Source organism: Ylistrum balloti, unplaced genomic scaffold (assembly GCF_031769215.1).
Source record: "Ylistrum balloti isolate Yb309-2 unplaced genomic scaffold, AGI_CSIRO_Ybal_v1 Utg370076, whole genome shotgun sequence".
In the NCBI taxonomy this organism is placed as follows: Eukaryota; Metazoa; Mollusca; class Bivalvia; order Pectinida; family Pectinidae; genus Ylistrum; species Ylistrum balloti.
In genome coordinates, this window is record NW_026782115.1 from 1,450,727 (window position 1) to 1,474,648 (window position 23,922).

The following is a 23,922-nucleotide window of genomic DNA, read 5'->3' on the forward strand; positions in this document are numbered from 1 at the left end:
CTATGATATATTAAACCATTTACATTGCGATTGTAAATTAAATAAATCTCGGGGAATGTGGAAGATATTTATACATCTTGTAAATCGAGTCTTGAACTTCGAAACTTCAAGAACTCATAAATCTTCGCATCTGAAATATATTGAAATAAACGATGACGATGGCCATCGATCCAATACAACAAATGCTGAAAACCAGAGAACAAAGTAAATTCAATCTGTGCACTTTGTCGAAATAAATATTGCAACCTGATAGTGAGACGCATTTACAACCCCCTTCCCCTCCCCCAGTATGGAATGATGTCAGGTATATATGTTTGTTCTGAACCTTGTCAATATGCGAATGAATCAAAACGTTACATGCAGGTAACGGCAAACCGCCTTGTACTTATTTTGTATGCATCATTAATGTAATTACCATAGTAGATAGACGTAGGTCTAGCTACAGGATTTTACGTGTGGTGCGATTATTGCAAAAATGTAATCTAAACAAATAATTTGCCCATTCATAGATACGAAGATCCTGTTTACATGTCTGTCAGTGAGACAGCGGTCACAATACAGAACGAATGTTACAATACAGCACGTAATGACAGCATATCACAATAAATAAACAACTTTAATATAGAACACCACAAGAGCTTTCACCTCCGGTCGCAATAGAGAATGCCAGTCATAGCAGAAAAAGTAAGAAGACCATAGACAGACTTCACAGTAGATCCCAATAGAAAATGTCGGTCATTACATAAGACAGAGAAACATCAGTTGACAATAGAGAACGCAAGTCCTCATACAGAATACAAGGAAGCCTCTCCCAGAAAGCAATGACATGGAACATACGTCAAAATGTAGAACATACACAGTTTTCACAGCGGGTTCCATTGGAGAATATCCTAATATAAATCAAAGAAAGGCGTCAAATATGAGGTCACAATAGAGAATGTTGGTCGTTATATAGAACATGTGGACTAGGTCATTGGAGAGAATGTTGGTCGTTATATAGAACGCAAGAAGAGTTCTCCCAAATGATGATATGGAACGTAGGTTTCATGGTAAGCACATTTAAGTCACATAGAGGATCCCAACAGTATATGCAGGCCGTAATATATAATACGGGGAAATATCTCACATAAGGTAACAATGTTTATGGTGTATTATATTTCTGTGTGATCACAGTGTTATCTTCGGAGAAGACTTATAAAGAATTAAGCCTGCTATCTAATCCTATTGATTGTTTATATCAATGAAATATTCTGAGACAAAATGAAGGTTACAATGGATAGATTACAAGGGTAGCTCTCACAGAAAGTCAAAATATGGAGGTCGCCATGTAAACGCAATAGGTCACAATAGCAAATATGCGTTTCAGTATAGAACGAAGTTTTCACATCCGGTCACAATACACATGAATGATGATATGATACTTGATTCTATATTAAGAAAACTATCTACAATATGTTCTTATGAGTACAGATATTGAACTAAAAATAAAATTACACAATGTAAAAGAAACTACAGTATCAGCCTCTAAAACAGTCTTTCATTGTGATAAAAAATGGTTCAAAAGAAAATCTTTAACAACAGTATGCACAACGTTAAATGTGTTTCTGTTATTTGCTTTGTTTTGTGTCTTCAGCGTGAAAGGGGCAGTTCAACAATTTTAATGCAGCAAAGGTGTTTTGTACATTTGCGTATTGATAAAGAACCAACTATTGCATTCTCAAAACGATAATCATCACTTTTTCTGTTGTAAATAATATTAATATTTAAACAATACCTACCCAATATCATGAACCATGCTGCAATTATTAGTAATTAAACTTAATAAGATAATTGTTTTCGTAATACACATTTTACCTACGACAGGTGAAATAACAGCTCTGGTAAGATCGTTCAACAAATTTATGCAGCATTCGGTATTGTACATTTGCATATCGACAAAGACTAATTTTTTTTCTCAAAATGGTAGTCATCACTTTTATGTTGTTGATAATATTATAATTATTTAGACAACGCCTGCAATTATTGGTCATGAAATTGAATTATATATCATTTGAGATTACATAAGTATGAATAAATATCAATATGTTGGTTATATTGTCAGCTGTAATAAGTAAAAATGAAAAATTAAAATTAATGGAAATAATTACCTTAAATTCTTTATGTCGTTTAGTATCCTTCTTGCTGCTTATGTCCATTCTCCTTCAACATGCATGTGGTCAACACATTGACCAGTCAGTGAATAACTGACTTGGCCGTCCACTTATTATGACATAACAGGGCGGATTTCGACCTCATAGGAATGTTAAGTGTTTACACTGATAATGTTATCTGTGACGAGCTCCGTCACCTTCCATTCAGCTGTTGTAACAGTACTCTGGTAGCATACAAGAGCAACATGGGAAAAATTTATTGTTCTTTTATTTAAATGATCATCAGAGCGTGTTTACAAAGAAGCAATAAATATCTCCTCTAATCTCCTGCAAATATCGTCAATGTCTTCGGATTTATGGTGTAAATGACATAGGTGCAATGGTTGTACAATGATTTTATTTATGGTATTCAGATATAAAGTCTCCTTGTCAAGTTTGTATTAGTCATAAACTGGTTAATATACTGTGGTTTGGATGAAGTTACTACATAGTAATGAGGGAGCAAATGCCGGACATTTGGACCTGATCTGTACATGGTGTGGCGATGAAATACTCCTGCTCCCTTTGATCATACCGAGTACATATCGTAGTGCTGAATTTGAGATGTAAAATGTAAGATGTCTATTCAAATCTCATCAACTGGCATCTCCTCAAAACCCTGTATTGTGTAGACAGCTTGTTCCATTTCTCACAGCTGACTTGTTCTTGTTTTCAGACAAAACTAAATTTATCTAAAAGCTTAAAGAATCTGGTAACAAAGGCCTTTAATTTGATATATTGATATGAGTTTTCGATTTATAAAACAAGAAATTAGATGACCATGGAATATCCCCTGTAGAATTGAAAATAAAGGATACGACAGACTCATACACATTCCCCGAATATCTTGATTTTACTTTGCCATTGCTACAACTTTTTAGTAAGCATTATGATACTGGTAACGAAAAATACACCCTTCCTGGGCATACTTTTATGACTCTTTTTTCCGTGTTCTTCGAATAAATCTCTAATCACAATTTTGTTGGTATTTTCGAGTGGTTTTCTTTTTTTTTATCGATTTGAAAATAACAATTTCGATATATACATTGTAAGGTTTAAAATATGAAATACATGCACAAACTGGAAATTTGATACAAAGTAAATGTAATTGAAAATGAAAATAAAACATTCACCTGTCGTCTCAACTTTGTCTTTAGTTTGGTCACAGATCGTCGTGCAAACAAATTATGTGGAAAAATCAACACCTCAAATTTAGTGCTAAACACACAATTCGGGTAATTCATCTCCATAGATACAATGAAATTTTAAACGCTCCCTGACTAATTATTTTGTGATAAGAATACCAGAATTTATTATTTCAGAATATCTTAGTTATTTATTTGGCAGTACAAAGGAACAATGATATGGTAGCAGAATCCAACATTTTGTGTTGATGTACTTAAGTATAATTTGCATTACAAATAAATATTCTAATTAAACTTGTGTTATTATTACATCTTGCATCAGCAACAATATTGCAATCCAATTAAAATGAACTGTTACACAGCTTTATCTACTACACCTGTACAACCATAGCACTTCGAACACAAGTTCCGTAACAGCTGATTTTAATCAAATTCAACAACTTACATTGTAACGTGGTAACTGGTTATAGAAGAAATTTTCTAACTGCACCTTGTTAATGAAAGAAGACAATAATCTCGAATATCAGTCATTAACCTTAGCAACTTAACATTATATCTTTACATTGCCAATGCCAAGGAAACTACATAACAATTTTATATTTATGTTTACACAACAAAACAACAATAACTAGACTCGCTTTAAGCATAGATTAAAGAAACAACCTTGTTATTTTGATGAAAGCATCAATTTCTCTATTACAAAATTTTATCCAAATATTTCTTGGGAAATATACAAGAGGATAGTACAAAAGACAAACAAGTGAATGCTATCTTTTAATACAAATTCAGAGTAAGATATAGCAGAGCCAATTAGATAATTAAACTGCATCATGTAGCTATCTCGTCAAACTGGCACTCGCCAATGACGCTAAGGATCTAAATTCTAAACCCCAGGAGGGCACCACCGTTTAATACATAGAAATAATTCCCCTTCACCCAAGAATACTTAAGACCACATTTGGGCATCATTCCTACACATGTAGTAGGATTTTAGATAATTTTTCCCCACTGGTCCCGCCCCTTCCTCTCCTAGAACGACCAATACCTAACGTTTATACAATGCTAATTCCCCTTTACCTAAAAATGTATTTTGGACCAGGTGAGCTAAATGTGTATACCTCCTCTTTCGATATATACTCTCCCGATTTACATATAATACATATTTCATCTATGTAAGTCTGGAAACACAGTTGGCTAGTGTTAACAAACAACAACTGATTGTTCAACACTCACACACCATAGCCCTATGTGCACGTTTGTTATAATAATGTCTGTGTTCATATACGACCAAACATAATTGTACAATGCTTTATTTAGCCTCTCTTGTTATTGAATGCTAAACCTAGATTCAATTCTAGTATCTTAGCAAAAGTTGTTTCAGGACACTATTGAAATGTTATGCATGTAAGTCAATGAGTGTCAACATTTTGAAAATATATTAATTTGCACTATAATCAATCCCAACTAATTTCAAAACCCTGGGGGTTGTGGCTTGTTGATATTTCAATTAATATAATGTTAATTTACTATTAGACTACACCCTCTCTTTGATCCCTCTTCGTTCTGTTAGATAGAAGAAAATATCTTGCTTGACAGCCAAACCATAATTTTGTATAATAACTTAATAATATATGCGATTTATTCTTACGTGCTTCTTGGATAACATATGTGTATTGGAATAGGATAGATAAAATAAACATTTAAATAATGATCAGAATATTAGGTGTACGAGTTTTGGTAATAGCGCCACTGGTGTTTACTATGTTGATCATGAGTTATTTCCCTTAGTGGAACTCTTCTATGTTTTCTGTTATTGTACAGACTGGTTGAGTAAAGATCGGTTTGATGTCACTGAACTGTTAGACGTTCGTCTTATTAATTATTGGCGTAGCAAATATTGTGAAACTTTTAATACCTCAATACATTTTTGTGAAGGTTTTGAAAATTAAGATGTTGTCTCAAAGACGAATTTACACTAGCTTACATTAACTTTTACCATCACTGACATAGAGAATTTTCTTTTAAATTATCAAAAATTTATATGTCGTCACCAAATGATATTTAAAAACATACGTTACCTTTTCATAAGCTTTAAAATTCCATACTATAGTATGTCAGCCGAGTATCAAAGCGCGTGTTCTGCTTGTAGTGTGAGAAGTTTAAGCTTAAGTTTATGTACACAGCCACAAATATGCATGTACAAATCCCGTATCACATGACGGTATGAAATTGACTGTGAGAGTTGTATGGTAGAGATTGACCAATGTTTACATCGAGGTTCTCGATGAAGCAAAAGAAGTGAAATCGTCCTGAAATCCATATATTGTCCTAGTGTCATTGAATTTGGGTTATGATTATGTTGACATGTTAGTATTTTCTTGGTGCTTTTGTGTTCTGAAATGATACATACTTAGTTGGAGGAAGAAACTTCATTTTGTGTTTGGAGCGTTATTTAAGTCTTGATCTTATAAACTCTTGGTAATGCATGCATTTCTGCGACCCCGCTTTTTCGGTAAATACTTAATAAAGAAAGGATTTCCAGCACATTGTCCTAATGAGAATAACTACATTAACTTGTCAACAAGATTTTGATGTCGTTTTGTTTATAGTCACAAGAGTTTATCCTGTCAAAATCACTTTGCTTTACCTTTGGGAAACTTAACCACACGGTATATCGATAACATTCTGCCTGGACTCAAGTGCGTGCTTTTGCAGGAACTATTCCAGAAGACTTTAAAGTTGTATATTTGTGTTGTTGTGTCGATAGTAATCACATGTAAGATATGTCTGATAGATAATTGGAGACTGGTGACGTAATCAAAAGCAGAAGCTTACCAAGAATAAAATCGCTCAAATCCAAGATAACCTGAATGCTGTATTTCGTTCGTTACGTTGTCGCAATATCCAATGTCATATAAATATGATGTCAAGGATTCTACAGTGTTTTATACTGACGTGTCAATGCCTCCAAAAACATTGTTTCCTCGTGATTTCTTTGTTTTATCTTTGGATCGGATGATACTTTTTATCTATTATTATGACATGCAAAAAAAGTATATACATTTATTTGTGATGGTTTTTTTTCTATTATTAAACACATCATCCACCTGATATTCAGTGTGCGCATGTAAAAGTATACCCTGATGCGTTTCATTATCGCTGTGCCAGTCAGAAATTAATCGTGATGTCATTTAAGGCCTCTCTCTCTCTCTCTCTCTCTCTCTCTCTCTCTCTCTCTCTCTCTCTCTCTCTCTCTCTCTCTCTCTCTCTCTCTCTCTCTGTGTGTTTCTCTCTCTGTCACTGTCTCTCTCTGTCTCTGTCTCTCCCTCCCTCACCACCCCCCCCCCCCCTCTCTCTGTGTCTCTCTGTCTCTCTGTCTCTCTCTCATGAATATTACATTACATTATATTCTGATACAATACTTGATGTTACACTACTGGCTTGTGGACGAAAATGTACAATTAAGGTCTCCTTATCTCGTACTTTCGTGAAATGATGTTTTTTCCATGTCTTTTATCTTGAAATAAAAGAAGTTCATGGTTAGCAAAATGTGGATTAGCATTGATCAGAACAAAAGTAACATGCATACTTTGATCTGTTTATTATACAAAAATATTTTGCAACGTAAAATGTTGGTGCACTTTGTGAACTGTAATTTCCCTTACCGAGAGTTTTATGGCGAAGATCCATGTCACATTGCAACAACTGTTTATGTAAAAGTGCGCCAATAGCCATCTTTTTCTTCTGATATGACATGTCAACTTTCCAAAAATTGTCAAACGCCCTAACATTTTCCTCTCTTCCAAATATATGTATAGTAAAGTTATATATTTCAGCATAATTTGGAGACTGAATTTGAGTTTGCAAAATACAACAGCTGATTTTCTTGTCCCTGATAGACAACTGATAGCTTTAGCTGTGGATGAAACGATTGTCTATCGAAATTTGTCCCTCCTTTCATTCATAGCTTCAGGTCGAAATAATTTTGATTTTGTTCCCAATGCAGAATCATCCGTATGATACACAGTGATGTCAAATTGTCACTGAAACAAAAGACCTCGTTCTACCGTTGTACATTCCGTGACAAAATGAAGTAACCTCTGGGTTTTCCTGAAATGGAATAATTTCTTCTTTTGATTGTAGCAAGGGAATGTTTTCATTATATTTTCGCATTACTGTCATACGGTGTGGAAAAGGTTTTCAATATTTCATGAATGAAAAAGGATAGTAATAAGTTTTTATATTTTTTTTCAAACTCAGGAGATTATTTTCACAGGCTTACAAACGAATACGTTTTCTTCAAAACCCTAATTAATGTAATTTCAATTATACCATTAAAACTGTCCTATAATCTTAAAACTTTACTTTACTTGTGTTTAAATCAGTGGACACCATGGCTTACAACTTTATTAATTGAAAACTTCGAAATAGGACCTATCGTTGTCACTTAAAATATTGCGTTCGTTTAATACGTATTTCTGTTTGAAATGATTTACCTGTGGTTTCGTCGACAGGTTTCATGGCTTCCCAAATAGCGGTGAGAGGAACCCAATGTGGAGGGTACTTAAACCGAGCTGTGTCCATCACCAACACAAGGTCTCTGTCTGGATGATAACCTCCAACAGGGGAGAAGTGACCATCTCCAGTCTGACCGAGACTCTTTCTGCTATAGGATAACGCGATGAAGTGGTCATCTTGTCTACTCAGCCTTGTCACGTGATCTCGAAACGTTTCTATGGATGCGAGTTCGTCAACTCTTTCAGATTTGATAATAAGTGAATTAAGCATGACAAGAGATACAAACTGGTCAAAACTTATGCCTATTTCTTTTATCATTGGCATCGATACACAGTTATACAACATGTTGTCGTCATACCACCTCCAGGGTTTCTTCCAGGTTTTTCCTGGGTCGACCTTCAAAGCATTCAGGATCATAACAAGAGTTGTAAGGCCACAAAAGGTTAGCTCTGTTTGGGTACTAAATTGTTCCGCCATTTTGAAATAACATCTCATATGGCCAGCCTCAAGGGCCTCCCTGAATATCGCCCTGCCTTCAGAGGATGAAAAAACAATACATCCCTTTGGTAAAGCTTCTCGGTATAAACCATGACTAGGTGTTATAGCCTGGGAAGTCATCTTAAATATTCTCGGTGTTTCCTGTTAGAAAACATTATGAAAAATGAAAGAAGTACCTGCAAAAGAATATAACTCTAATTTCTTATAGGTTAAAACCCAGTTAATATAATACGAAAATTAGATGTTTTGTTTGATAGAAGGAAGATGTGCATGCTTGTTTCAAATGTTTGAATTAAAATATGAATGGTTGAAAAATATCTCCATAAAAACATCGGTTGAATATATGTGGGGTTTCTGAAAAGACATATTGTTGCCAGCTCATAAACCGTTATTCTCAAAAACTTCATTATCTTCAAAAAATCACTTCAATCTATAAACAAACGTAAGCAATATATTTATTTCTCGCGAGTGAAAATAAATCAACCCGTCTAGAAAATAACTGCCTAGTCCCGTTGTTATTTACATATGTTCAACCCAATAAAATAACCAACTCACTTTTTGGAAGTATGTTGCAAGTTGGATTCAATATTGATAATAATGGAGATTCTCTACAACATTGTAGAGTCCAACAATGATTTGTAGGAGTAAACTCCATGAAGTCAAACGAATAGATAGGTCCCGGAAGGTCTGGATGTGATTGCGTGTTTGGACCGTTAGAAGGCAGCAGAATGGAAGAGGGAAGGTTCTTTGGTTTGGGAAAATATGACTGTAGTACATTAAGCAGTATGTTGATACCTAGTTGAGTTAATATAAGGTATGTTTTGTATGTTATGTTAATGTTTTGTTTTCTCATAATGTGTCACACTAATTGAATGCTGTAGTGTATATACATATCCGGTGAGACAAATTTTTCCTTAAAAAAATGTAGTCTCAAACATTTAAATACAGATAACGTTTAATGTGTATTTCGTGGTCGAACAGACTTCGATTTTGCTATTAAAAAGATCACGATAGGGTAGATGTACGATATCCAGCATGAACCTAATGGATTTGGGAGCTGTCAACAGTTCAATCGTATAGTAACTTAATTCATTTACCACTCCAGAATCGATTATAAAATGACATTGCTCATGGCTAAAATACTTTTTTATAAACATTGAGAAATATTCTACTTCTATGTACGATATGAAACTTGACGTGTTTGATGCTCGTTAGTTTGCCTGTTGGTTCCGTGATAGCGTACCTTGTTCCCATTTGAGAACGTGACATTACTTACTTGGATTTACCAATGTTTGCATGGTGGATGTCGTCGATGAAGCAAAAGACGCTTACTCTTCTGGAACAACTGGTCTCATCATCCTTGTACTTTTTCAAGAGTCCGAGTGTAAATCTTTTGCTCATATTTTGCCCTAGTATCGTGGAGTTTGAGCTTTGATATTGATTATGCTGACTTGTTGGTACTTTTTTTTTTAGAAATATACATGCATTACAAACTTGGTCGAATTAAACTACAGTAGAAAGCCTCCCATCACTTCGCTACCATTGATGTGACCTTCTTTCCCTGCAGTTCTCGACTTTCTCTTAACCTCGTATCATATTTCCAAGTTCTTTTAAAAAGTAATCTGTTCCCGAAACCTTTTAAGAACATCATATAATCTGAATCTATCTAATTGAATTAATCAGGGTTCCATTGTACCTTCTCATCTTTATTGTATCATTTACTTAGACCAATTTAGATTTTTCCTAAGTCTAACTCTTAAAATCACTGATGAATCCTTAAAAAACGAATCATAAGGCAGTTTAATTCTTTATTCGACATAAATTCTCTTTCGCATTATTTGTATTGAAAGGTGTTATTTATTTGTCTCATACAAGTCTGTCAATCAAGACTAGTTAAATGGTTATGTTTGTTGCTTTCCTGTCTAATATCACATATCTCTACTTACATATCCTCTATCTCCTTAGATTCATTTGTCACCAGCACAAACAAAATATTTCTAAATATAAGTCTATCAATACAACCAGATATTTTCTGACAAGTTCGGATTACAAGCTACTCACCTTAACGCTCCAAACAATACTCGTTAGATAGAAAGAAAGTCGGTTAGTGTTATTGAAATAGGTCCACTTTATCTCAATATTTCGTTGATGAATAATTTATATTTATTTTTAAATCTGATAGAAACTGCTTAATAGAGAAATATTGACATGACATACATTCAATGTGACGTTCGCTTGTAGTTCGCTTGTAACATTCGGTTATATATATTGATTGTGTAACACATTTCAGTTCATATAAATGATTTAAAAAATGATATCAAATATACAACAAACTAAAACATATACTATAATAAAATATGCATCAGTTTTGTTTCTATTGCTGCAATATTCAATACTGGTCATGTGAAGGAGAGCCTTCATGAGATCCAGAAATGAACATCTGTCGTTCGGAAGACAGCCTTACATGAACACCGGTTATTCGCAAGGAAGCCTGACATGAACATCGGTCATTCGAAGGACAGCCTTACATGAACACCGGTTATTCGCAAGGAAGCCTGACATGAACATCGGTCATTCAGAAGACCGCCTTACATGAACACCGGTCATTCGGAAGGAATCCTGAAATGAATATCGGTCATTCGGAAGACAGCCTTACATGAACACCGGTTATTCGGAAGGAATCCTGAAATGAACATCGGTCATTCAGAAGACCGCCTTACATGAACACCGGTTATTCGGAAGGAAGCCTGAAATGAACATCGGTCATTCAGAAGACAGCCTAACATGAACACCGGTTATTCGGAAGGAAGCCTGAAATGAACATCGGTCATTCAGAAGACCGCCTTACATGAACACCAGTTATTCGCAAGGAAGCCTGACATGAACATCGGTCATTTGAAAGAGAGCCTGATATGAACACAGGTCGTTGTCCGTGTAACAAGTGAAAATGTTTCATATATTACTTTTCTCCAGTTTAGAAAATAAAAAAGACGTGTTTCAATTCTTTCGATCAAATTTGATTTTCCTCAGTCACCTCCGATGTTTTAAAAGTTATGCCCTTACAAAACTGAAGCGCTCTTGAACGACAAAATAACTGTTTTGTGCAATTCAGTTCACTATTTGGCAAAACAAATTCTAAATTGCTAGGTGCTGTTGATGTGTGACTTTTGTAAATCCCTGAAATTGAAGGAGGTAGACGTTATTGGAGGTCGTTTAGTCTCCGAGGTTTGCCTCAACCTACAAGCCACCTTTGAATTCATTCGAATAGTGGTACAGTTCAGAAATATCAACATGTACTTTTATTATTATAATATATATGATACGTACGAAATTTATTGAATTAAGGTGTGAGTGTGACTTCCGTCTGGATTTCAATATTTCTTTCAATCAATTTTGGTTGCCCTCAATTTCAAAACTAGGCCCTTAGCATCCCTGAAGAGACATTGAAGCACGAGACAGCTGTATAGTGCAGTTTTATTTATTATTTGATTCTACTGCATCTAATCATATATTTGCACATACATGTAATTATAAATATGTATTGAACAGTGCCATAAATTTGCACGTCTTGTACACTGACACCACGGAAGAGTAGCTATCTGTTTCTATACAATAGATCATGCATGAAGGAATCCGTTAGCAAACCATCTGATAATTATTCACATCATTAAATAGATCCGACTTCGTCAAAAGACATAAATAGCTAATTACAAAGACAACAACATGATTAATATGCATTACAACATGGTGGCAATGTACATATCATTAATGAGATTAAAGAGAGTTTACATATGTAAACTCGTTGTTTGAATGCCAGATCGATCACTTGAACTAAACCTTTATCGTTTGATATTTATTACTTTACAAGCTGGCTTTATTTATTACTTTATCATTTATTTATTCATTTTTTATTTACTTATCTATTTATTTGCACATTTATTGTCTTAATGCCGTCTCATAACAATACAATTAAATTTTTAGAGATGCAATCATTTATTTATTCAAAACTCAAATTCAGTAAAACTACGGTAAAATATGAACAAGAGTAAGATTTACATATATACTCCTGAACGGTACAAGGAGAACAGGACCAGCTGTTTCTGAAGAGTATGGGTCTTCTGCCTCGTAGACAACACCTACCATGTAAACCTTGGCCAATCCGAGTATGTAATGCCAAGTTAGCACATGCTGATACAGATGTGTATCATTACGGACAAACATTCATTATTAAATTACAGCCATCTATTAGTTTTAACTTTTCTTTTAATACAAAAACAACGATGTTTTTTTTTATTTTATATTTCATAATATCTTGTTTTTTGCGAGACCAATTAATCAAAAATTATTTAATTAAAAGTATGTATACAAATTTGTAAACAGCTAATTTCCCACTTATTTTATACCGCGAAATTATCGACCCTTTTTTCATGAACAAGGGGAGCGAATTTAAGATGGGGACGAAAAAATTGTTACAATATTACATAACCCTTTTATATAATCCCCAAATGGTGAAATGAACATGAGGCGAACTGGTGTATAGTGGTATAAGGTTGAAAATTACCCGGTATACAGTGAATGTAATTTAATGTTATAAAAAGCCAAACTTTCCATCGTTTTGACTGGTCGGTAGGAATTACAAACCTTGATTATATTTGGTGTATCGACGAGAAGTTAGTGCCCAATTTGAATTGCATTTCCGTGTTGCGTTCTTAATTTAAATTTACTTCACCGAGATGTAAATATCGAGATAAATAGATTTAGATATACAGATCCATCAAAAACGACACATGTACATTTTATACACAACAAAAAGCTCCCTATTACCTGCTGCACGTCACATTTAAAACAAGCATACCATACATCTGGTTTTCACATAAACGATTACATTATCAACACTTCAGTTCTTCGTGGCGTCAATCTTGACACTATAGCATATTTGGATCTTTATCTCCGAGTGTCCCCTCGAGAGAGAGAGACAGAGATTATCAGTCTATAGGTTCTGTAACCCAAACAAGAAAAACTAAAGTCTGTAATATAGGTGCTTCCTGTTCTCAGCTCGACGTCGGTGAGAGGCCAGGCAGTAAGAACAGCTCAGTCTGATGACGACATCTCGGTTTGATGGTACTATAACAGAGTCCTTTTGTTGACCCTATCATTCCTCTAACCATAGCATTGAATATTGCGAGAACGTCAATTTGATATCATATACGGTTTGCATATACTGTTTTGTAACAATTTGTACAAATGTTATATATCTGATCTTTGCTCAGGACATTTTCCCGTATGAATTATACCATATTAGCAATAGTAAGCTGGTGCACTTGTGCTGTACTTTAAACAATATTTCTTCCGACTGTAAGCTTGGTAGGATTTGTGAATATCTACAAACATACCTCATATTGGTTACATTATCTCTATGCAAATATCCATGAAACCGATATCTACTAAATAACGAATTCATGCATATATCCATTTATCAATCTTTTAATTTAACCAATTTATTTTAAAGCTATATCTCGCCGTCATCTGCATTACAAGCTGTCGATTCAATGATTACTTTTAAATGAGTTATACAAATGTCGCTAGTTACCGGCTGAGAGTTGTTTGTATTTTGTTGTCCTGTAGGTCAGACCTCTGAAATTGACGTCAAGTTTTTCGGCATATTGTTTTTAACCTTATTACTTCCTTAAGGCTACGGTATCGGTTAAAAATGAATTTGTTATACGATTTACAGATATTCAACAGGATCAAATTATTGGATGTGTTTATACCTATTGTCCATGTTTCAATAGCTGTTTAGGATTCTATTCTATCTTAAAGCTCATAGAAAAGCGAACAGGCAAATGACAAGAAGTGCTTTCTTCACTGTAATGAAATGTAGGATCTGTAATCTCTCTCTATATATATGATGGCGGTTATGAATTCCCGCTACGTGATGAAGCGGTCCCGAACGGAGAGATTCTGCACGATGTATTGGGGCCACATCGCTGCTAATTTGACATACGCATCTTTAACAGCACCAACAGTTGTTTTTTGAGTTGTGACACTTCCTCTTTAAGCTCTTTACATGTTGTGCTTCCCATCCATCTCGTGACATACGAATCCATCTTGTCGCCAAAAGTCACCCTCCCTGTAGACCCGAACAGTTCGAATGGCCAACATAGCAGGAAGACTGTGATGAAATGCGCCGGAAACATTTTGGTCTCCGAGATCTTCAAACGTTTCGTTGAACACATACCACAGCATTTATCATTTAATGTTATCACATTTTTCTCAGTCGTTGTCCCGATATTCAAATACGCACTGGACTCAACAATTGTATTTTGAAAAACATTCTTGGTAATGCCGTATATTTCCGTGCACTCTATCTGTTGTACCAAGGTCTCTTTCAGCGCAATGTGCTCCGCTGAAAAAGTCGCCATGTCCATGTATGTAGTAAGAATACACTCGTCCTGCGCAATGCATCCGGCACTTGTCAGCAGCAATGGAATAGCTTGTCTAAAAATGTCCATATGATCAGATGGAATCCCGTTATCTGTATTAGATTCCTTATCTGTATCAACTGGTGACAAATCTGTGACGTCTTTAGATAAGCATTCCCGCCATTTGTGCAAGAATGACGAAACACTGCTGGTACAGGCACAAGGCAGAAATATGTTGAAAGAATTCGACAACTTGAATAGTCTTAATGAACCGTCCTTGTGAGTTTTCGACAAAATGCAATATCCTCTTGACTTCCCTGAAAGGAAATAAACACGATTTCATAAAAACACTTGTTTACATGTGAGTTTACTAAATCACTTGCTCCAATGAAATATAAGCTACTAACTTTTCCTTTTCAAAACAAATCCTAACTAGTTCTCAAAACATAGCCATATTCATACATCTCAACAAATACATAGCCACGAAGTGATAGAAGGGGGTATCGATATTTTTCATCTTAGCAATGGTTCGCTCTAAACTGGGCAGCTGCAGGGGCCCCGTTTTACAGTACATGCAATCTCGTGATAAACTGACTTTCTACTAATATATGCACTAGGACTATATAGTCCTGTTTCATAGTATGCAAATGATCCATAACTTACACCTGACGATGAGTACAAAGAAATTTTTTCCGGTAGCATAAAGCCCATGCTTCTTTAGATTCTCGTTAAACATATGCAACATAACATTAATATCAGTAATTCTTTGAAATATTATCTCAGGATTTCGTCTGATGGGTTGCAAATCACCATTTTGATGATATCTATGTAAAATTCAAACGACTCTTCAATTTATCTTCTACCGTAGTGTAAACAATAATTTACCTGTACTTTGGTCGACAGGTTTCATGGCTTCCCAGATATTAGCGAGAGGAACCCAATGTGGAGGGTACTTAAACCGAGCTGTGTCCATCACCAACACAAGGTCTCTGTCTGGATGATAACCTCCAACAGGGGAGAAGTGACCATCTCCAGTCTGACCGAGAGTCTTTCTGCTATAGGATAACGCGATGAAATGGTCATCTTGTCTACTCAGTCTTGTCACGTGATCTCGAAATGTTTCCAGCGATGCGGAGTTTTCCATCCTCGTAGATTCTACTTCCAGAGAATTACAGGCGGCCAAACATAGGAACTGGTCGTAGGTAATACCTTTTTCTTTCATCTCTTGTAATGGCACACAACATTCCAACATGTCTTCGTGATACCAACGCCAAGGACCCTTCCAGACTTTCCCTGGATCGACCTCGAGAGCATTAAGCACCATGATTAGTGTCGTTAGGCCGCAGAATGCTGGCTCTGCTTGGGTACTGAATTGTGCTGCCATTTTGAAATAGCAGTCCATGTGACCTGACAAAATGGCCTCCTTGAAGATCGTCTTCCCTTCCGTGGATGAAAAAGCGATACATCCTTCTGGCAGGACTCTCCGATAAAACTCGGGTTTCGGTTTGGAGTCTTGTGACGTCATCTCAACTGTTTCCTATCAGATGTAAACAGAAAGAAAGGATAAAAGACATGCCAACACAATAAGAAACAAGTGCTAATTGTAATGGGGACCCCTTCAGCAGTAAATGATCACAATAATCAGACCTGCGGTCATACCAAACATGAACACACCAATTTTGAATGGAAATGAGAACGTAAATTTTTAAAACCTCAGAAGAGAGGAAATGGTGAAGCTTTCAGTTTGGTATAAAGAGAAGTGTCCCTACCTCAGTATGACAAAGAGTTTATTTTGACCACAGCTGACCGGCCAGATGACCGAATGAAAAATGGACTACACCTTTTTGCTCCTAGTGCCACCTGATACATATACCAATTTTCACAAAAATCGGACAATATCTAAAATTTGGCTAAATTTTAACCACAGCTGACCGCTCAGATGACCGAATGAAAAATGGACTACACCTTTTTGCTCCTAGTGCCACCTGATACATATACCAATTTTCACGAAAATTGGACAATATCTAAAATTTGGCCAACACGAAAATCGGACAATATCTAAAATTTGGCCAAATTTAGACCACAGCTGACCTCTCAGATGACTGATCGATGGCCGAATGAAAAATGGACTACGCCTTTTTGCTCCGATTGCCACCTAATACATATATACCAATTTTCACGAAAATCGGACAATATCTAAAATTTGGCCAAATTTAGACCACAGCTGACCGCTCATATGACCGATCGATAGCCGAATGAACTATGAACTACGCCATTTTGCTCCGATTGCCACCTAATACATATATACCAATTTTCACGAAAATCGGACAATATCTAAAATTTGGCCAAATTTAGACCACAGCTGACTGCTAAGATGACCGATCGATGGTCGAATGAAAAATGGACTACACATTTTTGCTCCGATTGCCACCTAATACATATATACCAATTTTCACGAAAATCGGACAATATCTAAAATTTGGCCAAATTTAGACCACAGCTGACTGCTAAGATGACCGATCGATGGTCGAATGAAAAATGGACTACACATTTTTGCTCCGATTGCCACCTAATACATATATACCAATTTTCACGAAAATCGGACAATATCTAAAATTTGGCCAAATTTTAACCACAGCTGACCGCTCAGATGACCGAATGAAAAATGGACTACACTTTTTTGCTCCTAGTGCCACCTGATACATATATACCAATTTTCACGAAAATCGGACAATATCTAAAATTTGGCCAACACGAAAATCGGACAATATCTAAAATTTGGCCAAATTTAGACCACAGCTGACTTCTCAGATGACCGATCGATTGCCGAATGAAAAATGGACTACACTTTTTTGCTCCGATTGCCACCTCATATATATATACCAATTTTCACGAAAATCGGACAATATCTAAAATTTGGCCAACACGAAAATCGGACAATATCTAAAATTTGGCCAAATTTTAACCACAGCTAACCGGCCAGATGACCGAATGAAAAATGGACTACAACTTTTTGCTCCTAGTGCCACCTGATACATATAACCAATTTTCACGAAAATCGGACAATATCTAAAATTTGGCCAAATTTAGACCACAGCTGACCGCTCAGATGACCGATCGATGGCCGAATGAAAAATGGACTACACCTTTTTGCTCCTAGTGCCACCTAATACATATATATACCAATTTTCACGAAAATCGGACAATATCTAAAATTTGGCCAAATTTAGACCACAGCTGACCACTCAGATGACCGATCGATAGCCGAATGAAAAATGGACTACACCTTTTTGCTCCTAGTGCCACCTGGTACATATACCAATTTTCACGAAAATCGGACAATATCTAAAATTTGGCCAACACGAAAATCGGACAATATCTAAAATTTGGCCAACACGAAAATCGGACAATATCTAAAATTTGGCCAAATTTTAACCACAGCTGACCGGCCAGATGACCGAATGAAAAATGGACTACAACTTTTTGCTCCTAGTGCCACCTGATACATATAACCAATTTTCACGAAAATCGGACAATATCTAAAATTTGGCCAAATTTAGACCACAGCTGACCACTCAGATGACCGATCGATAGCCGAATGAAAAATGGACTACACTTTTTTGCTCCGATTGCCACCTCATATATATATACCAATTTTCACGAAAATCGGACAATATCTAAAATTTGGCCAACACGAAAATCGGACAATATCTAAAATTTGGCCAACACGAAAATCGGACAATATCTAAAATTTGGCCAAATTTTAACCACAGCTGACCGGCCAGATGACCGAATGAAAAATGGACTACAACTTTTTGCTCCTAGTGCCACCTGATACATATAACCAATTTTCACGAAAATCGGACAATATCTAAAATTTGGCCAAATTTAGACCACAGCTGACCGCTCAGATGACCGATCGATGGCCGAATGTAAAATGGACTACACCTTTTTGCTCCTAGTGCCACCTAATACATATATATACCAATTTTCACGAAAATCGGACAATATTTAAAATTTGGCCAAATTTAGACCACAGCTGACCGGCCAGATGGCCGAATGAAAAATGGACTACACCTTTTTGCTCCTAGTGCCACCTAATACATATATATACCAATTTTCACGAAAATCGGACAATATCTAAAATTTGGCCAAATTTAGACCACAGCTGACCACTCAGATGACCGATCGATAGCCGAATGAAAAATGGACTACACCTTTTTGCTCCTAGTGCCACCTGGTACATATACCAATTTTCACGAAAATCGGACAATATCTAAAATTTGGCCAACACGAAAATCGGACAATATCTAAAATTTGGCCAAATTTAGACCACAGCTGACCACTCAGATGACCGATCGATGGCCGAATGAAAAATGGACTACGCCTTTTTGCTCCGATTGCCACCTGATACATATATACCAATTTTCACGAAAATCGGACAATATCTAAAATTTGGCCAAATTTAGACCACAGCTGACCGCTCCGATGACCGATCGATTGCCGAATGAAAAATGGACTACACTTTTTTGCTCCGATTGCCACCTCATATATATATACCAATTTTCACGAAAATCGGACAATATCTAAAATTTGGCCAAATTTAGACCACAGCTGACCGGCCAGATGACCGAATGAAAAATGGACTACACCTTTTTGCTCCTAGTGCCACCTGATACATATAACCAATTTTCACGAAAATCGGACAATATCTAAAATTTGGCCAAATTTTAACCACAGCTGACCGCTCAGATGACCGAATGAAAAATGGACTACACCTTTTTGCTCCTAGTGCCACCTGATACATATAACCAATTTTCACGAAAATCGGAAAATATCTAAAATTTGGCCAAATTTAGACCACAGCTGACCACTCAGATGACCGATCGATGGCCGAATGAACTATTAACTACGCCATTTTGCTCCTAGTGCCAACTAATACATATATACCAATTTTCACGAAAATCAGACAATATCTAAAATTTGGCCAAATTTAAACCACAGCTGACCGCTCCGATGACCGATCGATTGCCGAATGAAAAATGGACTACACTTTTTTGCTCCGATTGCCACCTCATATATATATACCAATTTTCACGAAAATCGGACAATATCTAAAATTTGGCCAACACGAAAATTGGACAATATCTAAAATTTGGCCAAATTTTAACCACAGCTGACCGGCCAGATGACCGAATGAAAAATGGACTACAACTTTTTGCTCCTAGTGCCACCTGATACATATAACCAATTTTCACGAAAATCGGAAAATATCTAAAATTTGGCCAAATTTAGACCACAGCTGACCACTCAGATGACCGATCGATGGCCGAATGAACTATTAACTACGCCATTTTGCTCCTAGTGCCAACTAATACATATATACCAATTTTCACGAAAATCGGACAATATCTAAAATTTGGCCAAATTTAGACCACAGCTGACCGCTCAGATGACCGATCGATGGCCGAATGAAAAATGGACTACACCTTTTTGCTCCTAGTGCCACCTAATACATATATATACCAATTTTCACGAAAATCGGACAATATCTAAAATTTGGCCAAATTTTAACCACAGCTGACCGCTCAGATGACCGAATGAAAAATGGACTACAACTTTTTGCTCCTAGTGCCACCTGATACATATAACCAATTTTCACGAAAATCGGACAATATCTAAAATTTGGCCAAATTTAGACCACAGCTGACCACTCAGATGACCGATCGATGGCCGAATGAACTATTAACTACGCCATTTTGCTCCTAGTGCCAACTAATACATATATACCAATTTTCACGAAAATCGGACAATATCTAAAATTTGGCCAAATTTAGACCACAGCTGACCTCTCAGATGACCGATCGATGGCTGAATGAAAAATGGACTACGCCATTTTGCTCCTAGTACCAACTAATACATATATACCAATTTTCACGAAAATCGGACAATATCTAAAATTTGGCCAAATTTTGACCACAGCTGACCGCTCAGATGACCGATCGATGGCTGAATGAAAAATGGACTATGCCATTTTGCTCCTAGTGCCAACTAATACATATATACCAATTTTCACGAAAATCGGACAATATCTAAAATTTGGCCAAATTTTGACCACAGCTGACCACTCATATGACCGTTTGGAAAAATTCAAGTGGCCTGCACTCCGCCTCGCATATATGAATATGTGTGTAAAGTTATGTTAAATTCCATGCAATAGTTTTTGAGAAACGCGTCGGAAACCTCGCCGGCGGAAGGAAGTGGAAGAAATAAGAATAATGATAAGAAACGGAGTAAACACAATATGTCCCCGAAGTAGGGGGACATAATAATTATCAAAATAAAACAATGAAGTAAATTTTGAAGTATTCGTATCAATAATAAATAAGATTCGACTGCACTGTTGGTTATCGTTAACAAATCAAAGGTTTCTCTGTAATAACGAGCTCACTAAACTATCAAATATACATTCGCTCGGACTTATTGATTGCCTTTTCCTATTGGAAGCAAATAATGAATTCTATCCGAGTCCACAGAATGTATAAGTATTGCTGTTGTGTTATAAAATGTCGCTGATCTATATATATTCTATATGTATGTTTTGTGTTTTATTGGAAAAGTACAGCTTGTATTAGCACAGACTTGAGCCAGTGGTATTAGGGCTATTTCATACATCCTTGTCTGTGTGAACAATTGCTACGCCCATGGCTCTTTGGTACATATTTTTAGGACTGTGTTTTCAGGGATTGTATGTTTTTGTATTTGTTGTTATGCTATCAAGAACGACTCACTAATTTGAATTATATGTGTCTATCATATCTGTATTATGCCTACTGTATGGCAAAATCGATTCGAGTCGGTGATATTTTTACGAGACAAGCCATGAACGTACAGTACACGTATAAGCCACAGAGACCTGTAACAATATTTCTGTTGGATGGTGGCTTGAATGACAAACTATATATAACTAGTATTTTGCCGAACAGCGGCGACTTCTGTGAGGCATGTGGGTTTCTCTGGCCTTTCGTTCGACACCTTTGCCAGCTGTAGTATAACCAAAGAATCCACCATTCCCCCGGATTATTGTTACAAGTCATTGTGGCATAATAGGTCTAACGGAATAATTATATGCAAACAAGGGCGACAACCTGTACTGGAAAATATCTGGAAAATATCAGTCCTAATACCATAATGACTCACGGCTATCTATTTAATTATAATGTTGACATTTAACTATTCTCGATACATATATATTGCATCTGCGCGTGTTTCATACTTACAAGATGTCTGACGTATCCCTAGTTGTGTCCTTATCCGAGCAAATTCAAGACAAGGAAGCGGAGCCAGAGCAGAGATAACATGATGAAACAAATCTCGGTTTGCGTTCCGGAATCATTACTTGAGTACAGTCTGTAATTCAATCCTCATATATGTCACTGCCCTTAATATAAGTGTTAGCTGCAATAGACTTAATATCATGTGCTGAACTAGCGATGAGTAAAACAACCCGATTTCCCACTCTCAATTAACCAACTCAGATCGGCTATCCCCGCCGCTCCCTTCTCATACATTAGGTTACAGTTCTAGCAGAGTTACTTCCCTTGATCTTTCGTTCGTTTATTATAAAGTTTAATCTAATCACAAGGACTCCGTTTATATCATAATTGTGTAGCATATACCCTTAATTCCATAGAAAAATATTTTCTTCCACTCTCATTGGTATTCAATGCAGATTCCATATGATTATTCAAATGCAATGAACAGGTGAAAAAGAATTGAACCCGAATTTTTTGACGTGTTAACCACGACTTTAAAAAAATGAGGCGAAGAAGCAACATTTCCCAATGTACACGTCACTCCTACTTGCCCAATTCACAGATGAGAAGAGATGTGCTCTGTTCCAATAAATGCATACACTACAGCCTGGTTACAACTGATAACATAATTTTGGGTATTTTTACACGGATATAGGTAAACATATGTATCTTAGTCCGTTATTTTGATTGTTCTGTTGAAAGCATATTCCCTGGGAAATTCCGGCTCTACGGTTTGAACAGTTAGGGATTTCTCTACAATCCTACAATAATTATTCGCACATTTTACCTGTTTTTATACAGGAATGGCATCTGACACCAAAGTAATGTTTTGCTGACCATACTTAATGATCGGACGTTAAAAATTTAAACCACACAACTTCTTTCTTTCCCCTACGTGTCAACAATGGGTCTTCCTTACTCTCCTCATTAGCATACTTCTCATTTGGTTTGAAGGAAACAAGATTTATCTTTCTTGGATTAGGTATACTTCTGCGTGTTCAGAGACCTAAATCCAGATGCTGTTAAAGCCACCCAAATTTTGGTCACTTTTTATTTCATTTTCAGGTCTGATGACCTATTGCGATCGCCTTTTGTCCGGCGTCGTCCGTCGTAAACATTTTCAACTTCTTCTCAAGTTCTACATGTCTCATTGAGCTGAAACTTACCTGAAATGATCGTGACATGATCCTGACCAAAGTTTGTTAATTTCGGGTTGGTCCGAAATCCAACATGGCCGCCATCTTGAAAACGCTTTTTCGACTTCTCTCATGTTCAAAATTAGAAATCTTGTATTTTATGTCAGATGACCGTTAAGGCCCATGGGCCTCTTGTTATAGAAACATTGTCCTTGTTGTGAAGGGCCATACCTTATCGGTCTACACTATACACTATTGAAACATAAGAGAATGGTTGATCATGACGTACAACAACAAACATTATTCTATCAGATAAGGATTTTCTCAGAATCATATTCCCTGTATGATACTATTTATGATTAGTTTACACTTTTTATTCTATATTTTGTATTATGTTCTTATTTTGTGTCCTTTGTTGCAATACATTAATCAATAGTTCACATTTAGTTAACACCTTATAAAAACTTGTATTAAATATTGTGCAGGTTCCCCCCCCCCATATTCTCTATGTTACTGTACACCTTATTATCTCAGACACCATTTGATATAGATTTATCTAGTTTAACCTGAATCAGAGAAATTAAAGTGTTAATGTATTCAACAAGAGATCCCAGTGGGATCTTGGCGCCCACCATTTGAGGATCTGTTTTCAGTTCTTGAAGATTTGTTTATTTTTTTTGTTTGTTTATTACAGGTGT

The 23,922-nt window shown here is 36.1% G+C and overlaps 2 protein-coding genes across 2 annotated transcripts; both read right to left on the reverse strand.

Annotated features, from left to right (window-relative positions):
• Window positions 1-7,777: 7,777 nt before the first annotated feature.
• LOC132549690 (uncharacterized) lies at window positions 7,778-8,470 on the reverse strand. The gene has a single exon (XM_060213641.1). The coding sequence runs from the start codon at window positions 8,468-8,470 to the stop codon at window positions 7,778-7,780; it is 693 nt and encodes a 230-aa protein (XP_060069624.1).
• Window positions 8,471-11,759: 3,289 nt separating this feature from the next.
• On the reverse strand, window positions 11,760-22,151 carry LOC132549706 (glutathione gamma-glutamylcysteinyltransferase-like). Its single transcript, XM_060213661.1, has 3 exons — window positions 22,053-22,151; window positions 15,658-16,309; window positions 11,760-15,089 (listed from the first exon to the last, which is right to left on the reverse strand). Exons 2-3 carry the CDS (start codon window positions 16,295-16,297, stop codon window positions 14,341-14,343), a joined length of 1,389 nt encoding a protein of 462 aa, XP_060069644.1. The 5' UTR covers window positions 16,298-16,309; window positions 22,053-22,151; the 3' UTR covers window positions 11,760-14,340.
• Window positions 22,152-23,922: the final 1,771 nt, after the last annotated feature.

Excerpts from the sequence above, each read along its gene's own strand:
- LOC132549690 (XM_060213641.1), bottom strand. The coding sequence starts at position 8,470 with ATGACTTCCCAGGCTATAACACCTAGTCATGGTTTATACCGAGAAGCT.
- LOC132549706 (XM_060213661.1), bottom strand. The coding sequence starts at position 16,297 with ATGACGTCACAAGACTCCAAACCGAAACCCGAGTTTTATCGGAGAGTC. Across the intron at positions 15,090-15,657 it reads ACCTGTCGACCAAAGTACAG|GGAAGTCAAGAGGATATTGC; the intron begins GTAAATTATTGT and ends ATTTCCTTTCAG.